The 16,526-nt window shown below is 34.6% G+C and overlaps 1 protein-coding gene across 2 annotated transcripts; it reads left to right on the plus strand.

The window, feature by feature from the left end:
• LOC109722205 (protein TIFY 8) lies at positions 5,966-16,013 on the plus strand. 2 transcript variants are annotated; one of them, XM_020250149.1, is made up of 6 exons: positions 5,966-6,312; positions 10,570-10,769; positions 10,870-11,297; positions 11,754-11,841; positions 14,353-14,548; positions 15,688-16,013. In XM_020250149.1, the coding sequence occupies exons 1-6, from the start codon at positions 6,051-6,053 to the stop codon at positions 15,756-15,758; spliced, it is 1,245 nt and encodes a 414-aa protein (XP_020105738.1). In that variant the 5' UTR covers positions 5,966-6,050; the 3' UTR covers positions 15,759-16,013. The 2 variants fall into 2 exon arrangements, with proteins under 2 accessions (XP_020105738.1, XP_020105739.1); XM_020250150.1 differs by having other exon boundaries at positions 5,966-6,306.

The raw sequence follows: 16,526 nt of genomic DNA on the forward strand, positions 1-16,526 counted from the left end.
GGACAACCCGGAGGGTAGCGCGAAGATTCATAGGAGGTTAAGAGAGGTTGAGTCCGTGGAGTCGGTAATCACCTTGTAATCTTTTCTCTTAGTGAATTATTTTTTCGCGTGTTGGTCCCGTGGGTTTTTCACTCCAAGTTGGAGTTTTTCCACGTAAATCTCGGTGTGCTTTTTATTTTCCGCATTTATTTTTATTGCATCGAGATTTGTGGTTTTTGGCCGTTCACCTATTCACCCCCCTCTAGGTGATAGATACAATCTAGATAGATCCTTGGGCTCCTCAAAACTTTCATATTGTTCAGGCATATTAGTTGCATTTGCTAGTTGGTTACTTACTTTCTTTCATTCTATTATGCCTGATTAGACCTAGTGGGATAGTCGGCGTGGTTGGTTGCCGAACCCACTGGGAACTTTGTTGTAGTTCTCACACCCCTATTTCCACAGAGCCGGGACCCAGTGAGCCGGCGGACGATCGCGGTAAGGGCATCGCGCCCTAGGTAGAGACCGCCCGAGATGTTTACTTACTCTAGTTTCATACCCCTTTTTTTATATCATCTTTTGTACTTGATGATTTAGTTGTTAAAGAAAAGAACATGTATATTGTGAAAGATCTTTACATTTAAATGCAAGAATGATATTTTGAGATCCTGTGATGTAAAAGAAAAGAAATGATGCAAAAAAAAATGTAATCGATTCCTTAAGTGTAGTTGTTTACTCTCACTCTTGGCTATTGCTTGCCCTCGTGCAAGTCATTGTGTATACTTTCGCTTATACAATTTCTATACTCTATTTGTACCTGTTGTTGAGCCTTGGGCGGACAGGAGAGGCTCTGTCCATTCGGCGTCTGTTTCACACTCTCAAACCGGCCAAAAAGGATCGTGCTCGGGGTGTGACAAAAAGTATGCCTTCAAGTCCTTATACATCTTGGTTCCATCGGGGTGAATCGTATAAGGTGAGTAATGAGTCTCTCTCAAAATCTCCTCTCGGATCTCTGAATCCATAGGCACACACAGTCGGTCCCTGTACCGTAGTACTCCTGAACTGTCCATAGAAAAAGTCTCTGGCTGTCCGCTTTCTAACAAACTTTTAATTCCTTTTTATTTCTACAATAGAAAATAATTTATGCTTATCCAAAAATCGAAGAATATCTACTGTGAATCTATATTTTAATTCAAAATTTATTTTATTTTTCTTTATCTTTATCTATAATATATATATATATATATAGAGAGAGAGAGAGAGAGAGAGAGAAAGAGAGATAGAGAGAGTCCGGCTGCTATGCTATCAATAGCACCAAGCAATTGGTACTATCAAATTTTCTGCCGTTAGATTAACCCCTTTGATCATTTTTACTCATTAGATCATATTATTCAACCAACCACCCACTCAACCCTAGGGAGCCCATATTATCCTAACCGCACATCTCTTAATTCAATGGCAAAAAACTTGGTAGCATCAATGACTTGGTGCTATTAATAGTATATTAGCCTAGTTATATATATATATATATATATATATATATATTATATATATATATATATATATAGAGTTGATCTAAGATACTTTTACAAGTATCATTCCATGTTGCTATCCCTTTTTTTTAGCCATTGGATCTACTTTTTGATTACAAATAGCCCTTGGATCAAACACTATTCCACCTACCACCACCTACCACCACCTACTCCCATCATCTCAACCTCACATCTCTCCATCCAAGGGCTAAAAACACATAAGTATCACTTGGGTGATACTTGTAAAAGTATTCTAGCCCTACTCTATATATATATAAAAGTTAAAGATATAATAAAAATAATTTAACCCAGGTTGGCTGACACGATAGGGAATGGACAGAAAGTGTATGAAAAGTATATGAGTTATTAATAAGTGCCCATTCGCTATGCTTCTAAATAATGCTTGTACTCGCTACCAACTTTTTAATTTTTAGTAGGGGCTTTGTTTAGTTCGGATATAAGTAAGAATTATCTATTTCAGAGATAGATATAAGTTTAAGATAAATTAATTTTGCGTATGAAAATTGAGTTGCTCTCGAAAATAAAAAAAAATAGCGTTTGTATAGAGAAGATAGAATAACAAGAATAATGGGTATATATAAATAAAAAATAATAATATTGCCCCTAATATTATATTTAAATTTAAATTTTTAAATTTTATATTTAAATTTTTAAATTTAAATATATAACTTTTAAATTTTCAAATTTTAAAAATTAAATTTAAATTTTTAAATCTCAAATTCAAAAATGCAAAGTTCTAAATTTTAAATTTTAAATTTTAAATTTAAGATTAAATCTAAATTTAAAATTTTAAAAAAATCAAATTTTAAATTTAAAAAATTTAAAATATTAATTTAAAATTTAAAATTTAGAATTTAAAATTATAAATTTTAATTTTTGAATTATAAATTATAACTTTTTAAAATTTAAATTTAAAAATTAAATAGGGGTTTCTAGAGGTGGGGTTAACGAACCTCACCCTTAATGGATTATCCAAGAATAATCCGTTAAGGAGTGGAGTTAACAATTCCCACCCCTAATTAACGCCGTTTAGGTTTTGTTTGGATGGTTATTTTTTTGAAGTAAAGTATAACTATGCTATGGGTGTAGGAAAAATATCCTAAGAGGTGTTTGGATGCTTTAAAAACATCCCAACAAAGTAGGGTATAGTTAAACTATATCCTAAAAAATAGGGTAAAACTAAAATCCAATATTTAAAAAATTTAAAATATTAATTTAAAATTTAAAATTTAAAATTTAAAATTTAAAATTTTTATTTTTGAATTATAAATTATAACTTTTTAAAATTTAAATTTAAAAATTAAATAGAGGTTTCCAGGGGGTGGGGTTAACGAACCTCACCCTCAACGGATTATCCAAGAATAATCCGTTAAGAAGTGGAGTTAACAATTCCCACCTCTAATTAATACCGTTTAGGGATAAAAGGGAATAACCTCTTATTTCCCCCCTAATCCCCCGACCAAACAAGCATGGCTATAGTTTAGTGGTTGGAGGTAAAATATTATTTGATATATGGGCCAAAAATTTGATAGTATATATTATTTATGTGCTATTAAAAAAATTCTAAACGGGACTCGGTTAATAATTGGATTATTTTATTAAATTATATTTGTAAATAAATTTAGAGGTAAACTTATGAAAATAAAATAAAATAATTAATAAAATAATAAAATAATGCATATAGTGGAGGATATAGATTATTTTATTATTTTGTAAATGATAAAAAGGATTACATAACAGCTGTATAAAATTATTTTAGAAAATTTAATTTTTTTTGCTAGATTTAGCTAAATGCTCTATAATTTTTTCGTAAAATTAATTTAATAAAAATTATTTTTTGTCTAAAGCTCGGCCAAACATTTGACATTTCAAACTCTGCTTCCCACTAAAACTTATCACAAGAATTTTTAATTATTACTTTTTTAAGCATTTTTTAATATATATATTTTTTATTTTTTAACCATTATTATCTCCTTTCCGGTTTGATAATTGATACGCACTACCGTCCAATTTTAAGCACTGTAAGCTCTGATTACTGCACGGCAGTTTCCTCTCGCAGTAAAACATTCCTTCTTTTTTTTTTTATTTTTATTTTGACTGAATTGCAAGAAATTTTTATGTTAAAATCTGATTTTTTTTTTTTTTGGTCATTCAAAAATCTATATTTTGACCACTTAAAAATTAAAAAATATTTATAAATATACGGTGTTAATTGTGATGACAAAATAATCAAATTACCTTTCATTCTCTTTGCCTTCTCTCTAATTCCACTCATCCGCACCCTCTCCTCTTTCATCCTTCGCGCCTTACTCGACCCTAGCTCCGACTTTATTTTCTACACCTGCTCCTCCGCTCCTCCAGCATTCTCGTTGCCCCCTCCATTTCTGCTACTGTAGGGAGGAAATCGGGGTGGACGTGGACGAAAAGGTCGTGAGGGCGACAGTGAGGTGGCGGAGGAAGGTGAGGGCATGTGTGTGGGTACGGACAGAGGAGTGGGAGAAGACGAGGAGGCGCGACCGAGGACGTTGGTGAGAAAAGAATAAGCGTATTTAGATGATGATTTCAAGAATATTTTGGATATAATAATAGAATAAAAACGGAATCCTAACAGAACAGTTACGGTGGGGATCGAAGTAAATATTTCTCAATTTATAAAAAGACGGAATATATAGTTTCAAAAGTCACAAAGAAAAATAAAGAAAATCGGATATTAACAGAAAATTTTCTTTAATTCAGTCTTTTAGTTTTATTTTTATTTTTTGGTTAAATCATTACACTCCCAAACCTTTTCAAATTTTAAATTATTATTCTTTTGTTTTAGTTTGCTATTCAAACAACGATTATTTGGCCATCATAGTGGCAACCTCTACATGCTCCTAATTGTGTGTTCTTTTTCATTCTTTTCTCGCATCCAACGGTCGTAAAGTAATCATCACCCACCCTCTAACAATTTTATTCTCAGTACGTGATGATTGATGAGTATACAAAGCCCATAACCCATCTCTCTCTCTCTCTATACATATATATATATATATATATATATATATATATATATATATAAATCGGAAATTAAGCATGAGCCCGGTGCACCATGCACCGTACTACTAAAATTATGCCCTGCAAGTCGTTAAATTAAAACTTTTTTATTGGATATAATTTACCATTCAAATAATTTTAATTTTAAAAATTATAAATTTGGAGCACCTATATTTTCAAACTAATGCTATTCAAAGAGGATGTTTTGGTACTAACATACATATATAGAAAGTAAACTGAGTAGATTAATACTAATTTTCATCACCTTTCTATTGTATGAAAATTCTTTTTATATTGATAATTTGTAAAACTATTTGAGGTTCAAATAATAAAAATTTTAGAATTGTGTCTTTTCATACATAGGATTTTTATTATTAATCACAGTTACTATATTATATTTTGAGTACTTTAAAATAATCACTATCTAAGAGCTGAGGTGGAGTGCTTGTATATTATCATCATTTATCAGTATGAGGACATCTTAATCAACTACTATTATGGTCAAAGTGGATTATACGATTACGGTATTTGAAGTTGTAAAGTAATCATAAATTCTTGAATTTAAGATTGAAAATATATAATGATTTGATTTAGAATGTGAAAGAATTTAAATTTTTTTTTATCACATTTTAAGATTTCTTGATCATTAAATAAATTAATAAACATCTTATATTAGTCGTCAAAATTATTATTATTTTTTGTCTTTCAGTTACAAAGATCAATGTGCCAAAAAATTACACAATTTGGTTCTATTATTTTAACTAGTACATGCGATGCCTTCCGGAGTCGATAATTGATTAGGATCCATCGCGAAAAATAAAGTGAAAGCATAAAAGTCTTCATGTTTTTGGAAACACACCAGTTCAAAGTCTAATTTAAAAATATAGTGACTAAAAAGCCTAGTGTGGTAATTTAGTTACAACTGTAATTTTATAATATAAAAAATAAAAAATTATATTTTTAATTTTCTTTAATCGTTTTAAATTATAGCGGTAGAATTTTTAGCGGCCACAAATATCAACTAGTGGGTGAAGTCGAATATCTACGGGAAAAAAAAATTACAGTACACGGTGCACGGTGCACCAGGTTCATGACGCAATTGTTCCTGCGCGCATGAATAATAACAAAAGTTTGTAAAGGGCATAGAAACCCGACGCCCCCCTTGTGGCTTTTTATTCTCCGCACTCGCGACTCCGACTAATTATAAACGAAAACAACGCACACACAGTCATTTTCTCTCTCTATCTCTCTCGCTCTCTCTCTCTCTCTCTCTCCCTCTCTTCGTTCCCCATTCTCCATCAATCGTCTCCATCAATCGCCTTTACCTTTCTCGGAATCCGAGCTCTCCATTCCCCTCCTCCTAAAACGAGGAGGACGAACGAGAGAGAGAGGGTCCTCTCTCTCTCTCTCTCTCTCTCTCTCTCTCTCTCTGTTCCCAATGACGAAGAGCATGGGTGATCATGATGAAGCGAAGAAGATGGGATGGAGCGAGGGAGGACGATAATGGCGGTGGCGATGATGGGCGCAGGAGGGGACGATGATGAGAGCAACGCGAAGAGGAACAAGAACCCCATCTTTCACGACTTCTTGGGGATGAGCGGTGAGGATGCGATGCTCCCCCCGCCCTCTTCGTGGACGAAGAGCGCCGGGGCGTCGGCGGCGGCGGCGCCGGAGGCTGAGGTCTCGCCGGCGGCTTCTTCCGGCGGGTTAGGGTTTGCTTCCGGGAGCTCCGTAATGGGTTCGGGTTTGGTTTCCTTTCCCCTTAATTTTAATTTCTTTTTCTTCCTCGCTTTTTTTTCTTGTAATAATTGGATGCCGCTGGATGAAGTAACGTTTTGATTGATTTTTTTTGTGTTTTGTTTTGTTTTTGTTTTTTTTTTGTTTTTTCAGTTGAGCTGTTCCCTGTTAGGTTCTGCTTTTGTTCCTCTTACTTGCATTGGGGACGAATGATTGTTTTAGTTTTCTTTTTTTTTAAATTTTTTTTTTTTTTGTAATATTGCATGTTGAGCAATCTAATCTTGTACCTGGGTTCAGGTAAGAAGTTCTTTCTAAGTCGGGTGGTTGAACCTTTCTTTTTGTGCGGTAGGTTTGATTTCATTATGACTTGGTCCGTAAGATTTTTAAAATGGTAACTAGAAAGCTACTTCGGTTAGGTTTCTTTAATAGGCGTCATCAGGTGGTCAAATGAAGTTCAAATTTAATGCCCTACCATATCCTTGTTATTATTGTTGCTGTTTACAGCTAGCTCTTGATCTGTGTTTTCACTTGTTTTATTGTTTTTCTTTTATTAATTATAGTATATTGGTTGTTCTGTCTCAGTCAATTGTGTTGGTAAAGACTTTTGTGTGAAGCTCCAGAAATGCTGATCGACTAGAAATGCTTTTAAAATTTCTTCAACAGCTTCCCGCTGCAACGAGGAGCTTCTTATGCCTTCGGGCTCGCATAAAAGCTAATTGCAGCGTTGCAAAACAGCCGGAATCTCTAGACTTTTTATTTGCCAAATGCCTGGTTGTTTTGCTTCTCTGATTAGAGAAGCTGTTCTACAAGGCCTTGGCGAACTGGTAATGAGTGTCTTGTATTCTTTGCTGTTGGAAGCGCGATTTGCTCTGATACCTCCAAATGTTGGAAGCGTAATTTGCTCTGATACCTCCAATTATTGGAAGCGTAATTTACTCTGATACTAATTGTTGGAACCGATCAAGGTTATATAGCGGATAGCGGGTGCATAGCATTTGGAGTGTCTCACGGCGGAAAGCTGATAGCTTGCGCTACAAGCCCATAGCGGGTTTCATAAAAAACTAATTAAGATATCTGTATTTCTTATATAAAATGCATATGGTTTTGAAGTAAAAAATAACTTATCACTACCTTTTTCTAGTATTTTAAGTCTATACATAGTTAATGTCATTATTTTGAAGATTAACTTCAAAATATTATGATATAGCAAATCAAAAAGGACAAAAAAACTATAAAATCTATAGTCTATTTACAGTTTTTTGATCATTTATTTACCTTCAAAATGCAATCCAATCAGATATTTTAACTCGTTTACAAATTTCAATTTGGCCCATAGTGCCTGCTTCGACTCTGCTTCATAGCACTCGCTTTAGCGGGCTCAATGCCGCTAAAGCAGCCGCTACAAACCCACTCCGTTAAATACCACTTTAAATGTTATGGCGTAATGGTAACATAGTAATTCCGCTGTATTGGGCATAGCGGCCGCTATTTAAACTTGGAACCGATATTCGCTGATACTGATTGTATGGCTCAGGATCTAAAATCGAACAAAATAATATGGAAAAGATACATTGAAGGAGGAAGAAGATAACTAAACTAATACTTTATTTATCATAGGGCCCTAATACATCTCGTGTGCTATTTGATCCCGGCTTCATTAAGCCTCGGCTGTTAATTATTGGCCATGGGTGCATTCCCAGCATCAATATTAACACATATATATTGGCCTTACCAAAGTATGAATCCTAAACTAAATGTAGCTTCAAATCCTAATAACAACCAAATAATTAAGATTTAGACTTATCTCTAACTATATTTTATAATTAAGTTTGGATTATTCTTCCAACATTTTGCTTGTAGCACTCTGTGAATCTCCTAGTTGTTTATATTCACAGGGTTTACCTACTAATCTCTTTCTTGGTCTCTCTTATGTTTGACCTACTTTAGCATTGTGAAATGCATGTGAAGTTGTCGATATCTATTCTCTGAAACTGCTTTATGGCTTGGGGCACGTGAGAAGTTTTCTTATGGGATTAGTTTGAGAGGAAATTCCAATCTCTTTTTGTCATTACAGTGTGATATTTTATGGTTAGAAGAGAAGTGAAAGATCTTACAAGATGAAACCTTTGTGGCTTCAAGTAGATAAAAGACACATCATATGCCTTTGCATTGCTGTTGTCTCTCTCTGCTCTATTTTCTGTTCTTACTAGTTTTCACACTCTGTTCTATGAATGGAATCTCTGAAACAAGGATTTAAGTTCTTGTTGGCATGGCATGCCTACCAGTACCGTCTAGACAAGGCACTGCCTTGGTACAAACTCTATGCTGATGACAAATCTCAAAATCCTCTTTATTTTGTCTTTTCCGATTTATCAACCAAGTTAAAAATTGTTTTCCAAACTCCTTCATTATACTACTCATGCGTTTAAATGATCCAAATTTGATCAGGTGGAGGGGCCAGTATGGGGGAAATTTGATTTTTCCTATATGAAACCCATGATTGCAGCAATTCCAAATAATGTTCTGAAGATTTGATAAAATTGGTGATAAACATTACATAGATGTTTTGGTTTTCAATCATTGTAAGGATTATACATGCATATGCTGATTTACATTAAAAAAATGTGATGTATTGAAAGTTATTTTTCATGAAATATGGTTTCACCCTATTTATAATCCTTACTCTAATGAAAGGTCGTAAGATTGTGTATGCAATTTCCTTTAAATAAAGAAGAAATTCCATCTGAAGTGCATAATTGAAAGAAATGTATTTAAGAACAATTAGGACATAACTTTACCAAAAATCTTAGAAAATTCTCATGGCAAAGTGTGTCGAAGCAAGATGTTGGACCATCGGCACACAGGCCATGCACACTTCCGAATAGTATGGTGCTGTGCCATGCTATTCCTACCAGTGTATGTCATATGAACTCATGATCCCGTGCCTCAACACTTAAACCTTGATCTAGAAACATCGAGTATGAACAGAAAGTGCAGTACCTGATATTGAATTTTTCTTAAAGTTTTATATTGACATTTTCCTTTGATACTTTGAAGTTTTTTTTGTAGACGTACTTCTTTTATATATATATATTCAGTAGATGTTCTTCTTTTATCCTTCAACTACGAACCTTGCAACTTGTGTTTTTGTCAATGCGCTCCTTTTCCCTTTGTTGTACCTTGTGCATCTAGTCTATTTCTGTTTTCCTATATTGATCATTTCAGAGAAATTTTCCCGTCCTCTGTCCACTCTCTTTTGTTTCATTGAGAGGCATATGTCTAAGTTGATAGATATTTATTTTTTTGGTTTCTTCTCTCACTGCTTTGGCTTCTTAACTTTTGCAGTATTAGTTTGGAATCAATAACACCTGTTATGTTCGCGATTGCATGCATATTCTTTCTCTTAATCTGTAATATGGAGAAGCATTTTTCTTTATTATCTAATTTCGCATGTCTGATTCTCTCTCTCTCTCTCTCTCTCTCTCTCTCCTTTTTAATGCTTCTTAGTTGTTTTTGTCAACCACTTCCACACACATTGTTGCATTACTATTCTACTAACTCCTACTAAGCATCCACCACCTCTACCACCTCCACTATCTTCTCTTACAAATGTAGATTCGTGACTCTTAGGACTTTTAGCTTTGTTTAACCATTGTCATAGTTTCTGTTTTGTTCTCAGCCACCTTTTTCATTCTTCATAGAAAATGAAGACAGCTTTGGTAATGGTACTAATAGGATGGTCTGTCTGGTGTAACTATAGAGCTCTTCAATAAACATTTGAGACCCTTTTTTTTGTCATTATGACTCAATATAATGGTGTTATCAGCCTTTTATTGCTTAATGGTACAAATATCAGAGGAGCTTCCGAGAAAGAAGGCTTCTGAAGTGTATTACATTTCTATTTCTTTAGGTCTCAAGCTAAGATCTCCTGATTCTATGTGCATCCCTTTACTTTCTTTAAGACAACTTACCTTTTTTTTTAAGCATGTTTTTTAGATGGCAATCCAATTCATTTTGTCTAAGTACTTCTATCTTACGTTTTCCCATCTCCAAGTCTTTTTATAGTTTGAATGAGGTGTTTCGTGGTTATGTATGCTATTTCATGTCATATTCTTCAGACTTCTATCTATTTTCGAATATATGACTGTTGCATTGTTATGAATGTTATTATAATGATATATCTTTATGGAGTTCAATTTTGTGATGATTGCCTGTAAACCAAATTTCGTGGGGCGTAAGAAGTTCATTTACTTTGTCTTTTTAGATTTGGTAGAGAGGCATGGGGGGAACAATTCTGAGGTTTTTCACTTTCATGGTAGGAAGACTGCTTTACCAGGGGTTGAGGTTTGTAAGACCTTTTCAGGAAGGAAGAGGAACAACTCGGACTCAGCTTACACGAGTCTAATTAAAGATAGGATGCTTCCGCTGGGTTCAGATTCTCTTGAAAGTTCACGAATTCACAAGGTTTTTCCTTCTACCTTCCTTTCATGTAAATATATGATGCGTATTACCGTAAATTAATTTTATTTTTGTTAAATAAATACCCATTCAAATTGAAAAATAGGCATTTGGAAAGGAGTTCGTTGGGGAGCAGTCGAGAAGATCATGTGTTGATGAAATCACCTTTTCCATGCAGCCTCCACAAAGGCCATCTTCTCTTATACTATCTCCTAATTTTAGATGTGACCGGTCTGTGCCCATGAGTTCTGGGAAATTAATCCATTATCCTTCCCGATTTGGGCAAAACAGGGCTTGTGGAGATAAAGTTTCATCCCCGTTTACGTATAGGGATGCTAATAGCATGGGTGCCACGATTGTTTCTCAACCTGCGGCAGATGAAGGTTCTAGAACGGGAATTAAAGGTTCTGGAGTCTTGAAGATTACAGATCCAGGAAGCCAGGCTGGTGACAGGAGCATTACTACGTTGTTACCTTCTAGCACTACGCTGAAGATTGCTAAGACCCTCCAACCTGAGTCATCTAATTCACCCAGGTAAAAACAATAAATAAGGTGAAAATATGGGGAGACCCCATGAAGTTTAGGACCATTTTGAAATTGAGCCTCAGAAATATTCTCATTTTAAATTGTGTTATTTCCTTCAGTTAAACTGGCAATTCTTTAAAAGTTAACAGTTCTCCCCTTTCTTGATTGACTGAACTAGGGGTTTTGTTACCTGTAAATAGCTAACAACTAAAAAAATCATTATATGTGTTCCCCAATTCAAATGGTTGAAAGAACTTGAAGCAAAACTAGCGAAGTTGAGAGGATTTTGATTAAAAGAAAAGGAAAAATAATTATGGTCTATCTTAAATTGCCTCTAGTTGAGGTGTGTCTTTGTACAATTTTTATCAAATAACTATTGTGGCATGACATTGGAAAGAGATCGACTCGTCCAAACTTTGGTATCAACTACTGATTATATGTATAACTCTTATCTGTTTTATGCAGTCATCACCTGAAAACATCTGGTGGTCGGCAAATGACCATATTCTATGCTGGTCAAGCACATGTCTTTGATAATGTCCATCCAAATAAGGTTTGCTTAATGTTCTTTGTTTGAAGGTTTTGTGGCTTGATATAACATGAAGAATATGAGTATGGGTAATCTTGTCATCCATTTTGTGGAATTTGATAACTTTTGGACAAGTCTATCTCCTTCTAAGCATAATATTTCTTATGATGTTCTATCTTCATTTTATTTGTCGAACTTCAGTTACTATCACCTAATCAGCTATCTTGTTATATTCTTCTAGTTTGTATGTGGTCCTGGGATGGCCTATGTTGTGGTGAAATACTCTTATTACATATTCTAAGGTTACAGAGTTAAATATTATATAACATATTCTAATTGACAGAGTTTGTCAATTTGGAATGTTTGCTTGTAGATGATCTCTCTTTTGATCTTTACTGATATATGGATTCATCAAGTTGTTAGACTAAGAAATTATGTTGCTAGACGAGCATTGAGAAGTATTTGCGAAGATTTCTTTCAACTTCCCTATGTCTGTTCAGATAACTCCTCAACTGTATCAAGATTTTTCCCTTTAGTCCATAATTCATTCAGGTAAATAAGATTTCTTGGTTTTTGTTTTTCAAATGGATTGAATCCGTGGTTTGACAAGCCATATCGAGCGGTTGGAGTTTTTGCAAAAAAAATTTCAACTATCGTGCCAATTTCAGTTTGATGCCCTAATTATATTGTCTTCGAACTGCAAATGATACTCTCTCTACATGAATCTTTTAATGTTATTGATAGTACCATTGGTTCTTATCCATTTTCTGCCTTTGTTCTCCTTTAAGATCATCTCATTAATATTGTGATGTAATCAAGAGCCTGAGTAACCCTACTGAATTTCTTTTTCTCACTGCATGTTATAGCTCCATTCCTGTCATTAGTTCGGATTGGATTTTTGATTTTCTTGTAAATTTAGACTCCACCCGACCTTTATAATCAATGCTTTCTTAACTGCTGAAGCCTCTCTTATGCCTAAACAACCTGAAATAATAGTTTGCAAATAGAGCACCAGATTTGGATTACAGATGTTTACCTCCATTCCTCCCATCTCACCATCAGTGTCTCATTATCCCATCTCACCATCAGTGTCTCATTAGTTTAGCAATTTTGTGATGAAGGTTCTTTGAAAACATAAAGAACTTCATGTAGTAGCTGGCAATGTCATTAGAACAGATTTAAGTAACATTATTTTTCCTTCAGGAGAGTAATTTAGTTTCCATCCAGTTAGAAAAATACTAGTCAGATCCCCTACTCAATCTAATTGCATGAATAGTTTCAAAAAGTTTTCAGCCCCCAACTCCCTCTCCTCTTGGAAAGAGTCCATTATATGGCATGCAAACTGCAATTTTGAGAATCCCCTGTCTCAATATGTAAGATAGCTAGCCTAGAAGGATTACCTTGTGAATTTAAATCAGAACTGCAAAGTCAATAATTTCATTATTTTCTGGATTGATCGAGTCTTCATATACATCAAATACTTTAGATCTTGTATTAATGACCTTAGGATGCTATTTGAATATTCTTTTCAGGATGTCAAATGACATATGTTAAATTTCTCATGGGTATTATACTAAATAATATGAACAGTTAGTACTTCTCTTCTTTATGCAGGTATATAAATCCACATTGTGTTTTCTTCGGCTTTCATATGGAAATAATTAATTACTAAATGAGATCATGCAGAAAAAAATTGCTGACTAACATGTCCCTTCTTTATTTTGCTTATTGAAAAATGTTAAATTGAGTTACTCATTTACACAATTTCGCATCATTGCAACGGCTCCGGTGGGTTCCCTTAACCAAGCCACTGCCTATGAGTCGCTGGCTACATCCTGTTGCTGTGATGGGATGGTTTTACATAGGAAGGGAACTATTTAGATTGAGTAAAGTGGAAATTGAAATGGGTGGCTCTGCAATGGAGTTGATAGAGTCTGCTAGTTTTGATTGGTTGAAATGTGAAATCCTCAGAAGTTTCTTGTTGAACTTCCACTACAACAAATTCTATTCTGTAATGTTATCAACTGGACTTAGGCCTAGTTTGGTAATTTGGTGGCTAAAAGCACATATTTTTGCTTTGAAAGGTCCCAAAAAAAAAAAAAAAAAATCCAAAAGTGCTTCAATAATCCTTCCTCTGAAGATATACAATTGCATTGACAACTACCATTGGAGAAGGGTTGCCACTGGAGTTTTATAGCACTGGAGGAGGGAAGATTGAAAGTGTTTTTGAATTTTTGTGCCTTCCAAAGTATAAAATAGATGCTTTTAGCCGCTCATTACGAAACTAAGCCTTGGAGCACTGATCTGTTCCATCATTTGATCCTGATTGACAGGTGTATGATTTTGTGAATGTGAAGGAACAAATTTGTTGTCTTCATCTGACACTCCACGCTCTTTAGAAGCTAATAATTTTAATTAGGCTAAATTGTTTTCCCTTGTGCAATGTAACTTTGTTTAAGATGTGGGTAAACTATCTGGTTTATTGTGATTAGTGTCTACTGTGATTGTGAACTTCTTGTCATTTTCGAAGTGTAGGCAGATGTGATAATGGCATTGGCTGGATCAAGTGGAAGTTCGTGGTCAACCACCTATGCCCTAGGGTCTGAAGCCCGGCCATCTGCAGGTGAAGCTAAAGTTCCTGGTGGAGAAGTTGAAGTGCAAGCAAATAGCTTACTACCATCCACCCATGGACATTTGGAACCTGCTTGTATTCAGGTCCCACCAACTCCAGGTATAAGTGATGCTTATTTTCATCTATTTTCTTCTATATTTTATGTATGTAGAGTGTACCGAGATCTGTATACTTGAGAATTTGGACCATGTCGAAATAGATCCGTGAACCTTTTCTTATCCCATCAATTTGAATTATCCCATCCATTGAGATTCTACTACAGCTTAGGGCTTCATTAGTTGTTAGTTGCTATATTTTATTTTCACAATTCTGTCAGCTGAAGTGGGAGGTGGAACCATTAACTTAAACAGAATTGTGGATACCGTGAACAGTGAACTTCAACTCTATCCTCTTTCTGCATTAGGTGGAGTCAAATATACGAACTCTCTCTCTCTCTCAAAAAAAAAAAAAAAGAAAAAGAAAAAGAAGAAAAAGATGAAAGGAAAAAGAGAGAAGAAAACTATTATCGAATGCAGTTCTACTCAGTTCCTCCAATTAATCTAGTGTGAATTATATCCGCAACCAAATTTAGCTCAAAATTTTCAGTCACTTGTTATTATTTCTTTAGCTCATCACTAATGGAACTTGGGGCATTAGCATCTCTATGCTATATGTGACTGTGCCATCTCCTTTTGTCCTAAACCCTACTTTCACCTGGGAGTAAATGTCGTCAACACTAATAATCTTTGGGATACTTCCACGTGGTTCCTTGATTTTAAAGACAATTTCAAAAAGTTACTATTTTTTTTTTACGTCTTTGAATTCTAAATTTTTCTTTCAAAATGGTCCTTACCGGGCATCTTTCAGCAATGTTTAGGAATATTCTGCTGGGAGTCTTATCTTCTATTCTTTTAGTATAGTTTGATCTTCATTTTGATATGTATTTCAAGTATATAAGGGTAGGTTATTAGGGGAGGGCGGATAAAATATAGTAAAGAGGGCATGTATTTGATGTTTATAAGGTCCTTAGATCTGTGAAAAAGGGTATTAAAAGTGAAAGCGCTGATAGTATATTGTTAAATTTCTCAAAAAGATGCTCAGTAGGTACTACTGTAAGAGAAAAGAGATGAAAAGCAAGAAACTTTTTGAAGTTATTTGAAAAGTAATGAATCTATATATAAATTACCCAAAATCTTTTGACTAGTATATTTTGTATATCTATTTTCCGATATAATGCTAACTTAAATTGCCCTCTCTAGGGGTTCTTCATGGTAGCATGCCACCCATTCCAGCATCAGAACCCAACAAGGAGAGCAAAACGGATGTATAATACTGTGTGCACGAGTCGCAAAATCGCGCTCTAGCTTACTAGTTTGGGAATCTGATTTTCTCGTCGCAGCTTCTTTACCTATATCAATGTAAGTTGTAGACCTCTAGTTAGCTGATCTTTTTCAGGTAGGTATTAAATGTATGTTATGCTTTCCTTTTTTCTTTACTGAAATTCGGCCCTAATGAATGTGTAATTGCCTCCTTGTTTCAGTTGAAGGCTTCTACTTTAAATCTAATTTCCGTTTTGTATTGTTTCCTTCTCGTTCCAAAATTAGCTTGCATCTGAGCAGGTTGCGGCTGCCTGATTACATGCAGTTGGTGTTGCACGCATGCTTGTCCGAATCTATTGTTTGAATTGCTGCATTATTATCCAACTAGTATAGTTGTAACTACAAAATGAGGCGTATTTGCTGCGGATTGAACCGATTGAACCGTAGCCAAATTGGGCACAGTTTCAATGGCAGTTGGAGAGATTATTGACCTAAGAGGTAATCTGCTTCTTGCTTTGTAGCAACGAAATCACCCAAAAAGAATGCCTTGATTACAAGGTGATCTACATGAATTTGTAACTTTTCCAAATGGACATTAAAGCTGATCTATGTGGATTGATCAACTATCAACTGGGCTTGCTAATGCACAGTGAGGAGCACATAGTTTTGTTTGCCCTAGAGATATATCTATGCCTTGAATCGGTAACCTAGGCATTAGTACATTAAGTTCCTTTGAGTCATTGTTAATGATGGGCTTGCGATTTATTTGGATTGCCATT

This window comes from Ananas comosus, linkage group 16 (assembly GCF_001540865.1).
Source record: "Ananas comosus cultivar F153 linkage group 16, ASM154086v1, whole genome shotgun sequence".
Classification (NCBI taxonomy): domain Eukaryota; kingdom Viridiplantae; phylum Streptophyta; class Magnoliopsida; order Poales; family Bromeliaceae; genus Ananas; species Ananas comosus.

Bases quoted from the DNA above. Each gene is read 5' to 3' on its own strand.
- LOC109722205 (XM_020250149.1), top strand. From the start codon at position 6,051: ATGGAGCGAGGGAGGACGATAATGGCGGTGGCGATGATGGGCGCAGGA. The intron at 6,313-10,569 runs GTTTGGTTTCCT...TTGTCTTTTTAG, and splicing joins GAGCTCCGTAATGGGTTCGG to ATTTGGTAGAGAGGCATGGG. The intron at 11,298-11,753 runs GTAAAAACAATA...TGTTTTATGCAG, and splicing joins GAGTCATCTAATTCACCCAG to TCATCACCTGAAAACATCTG.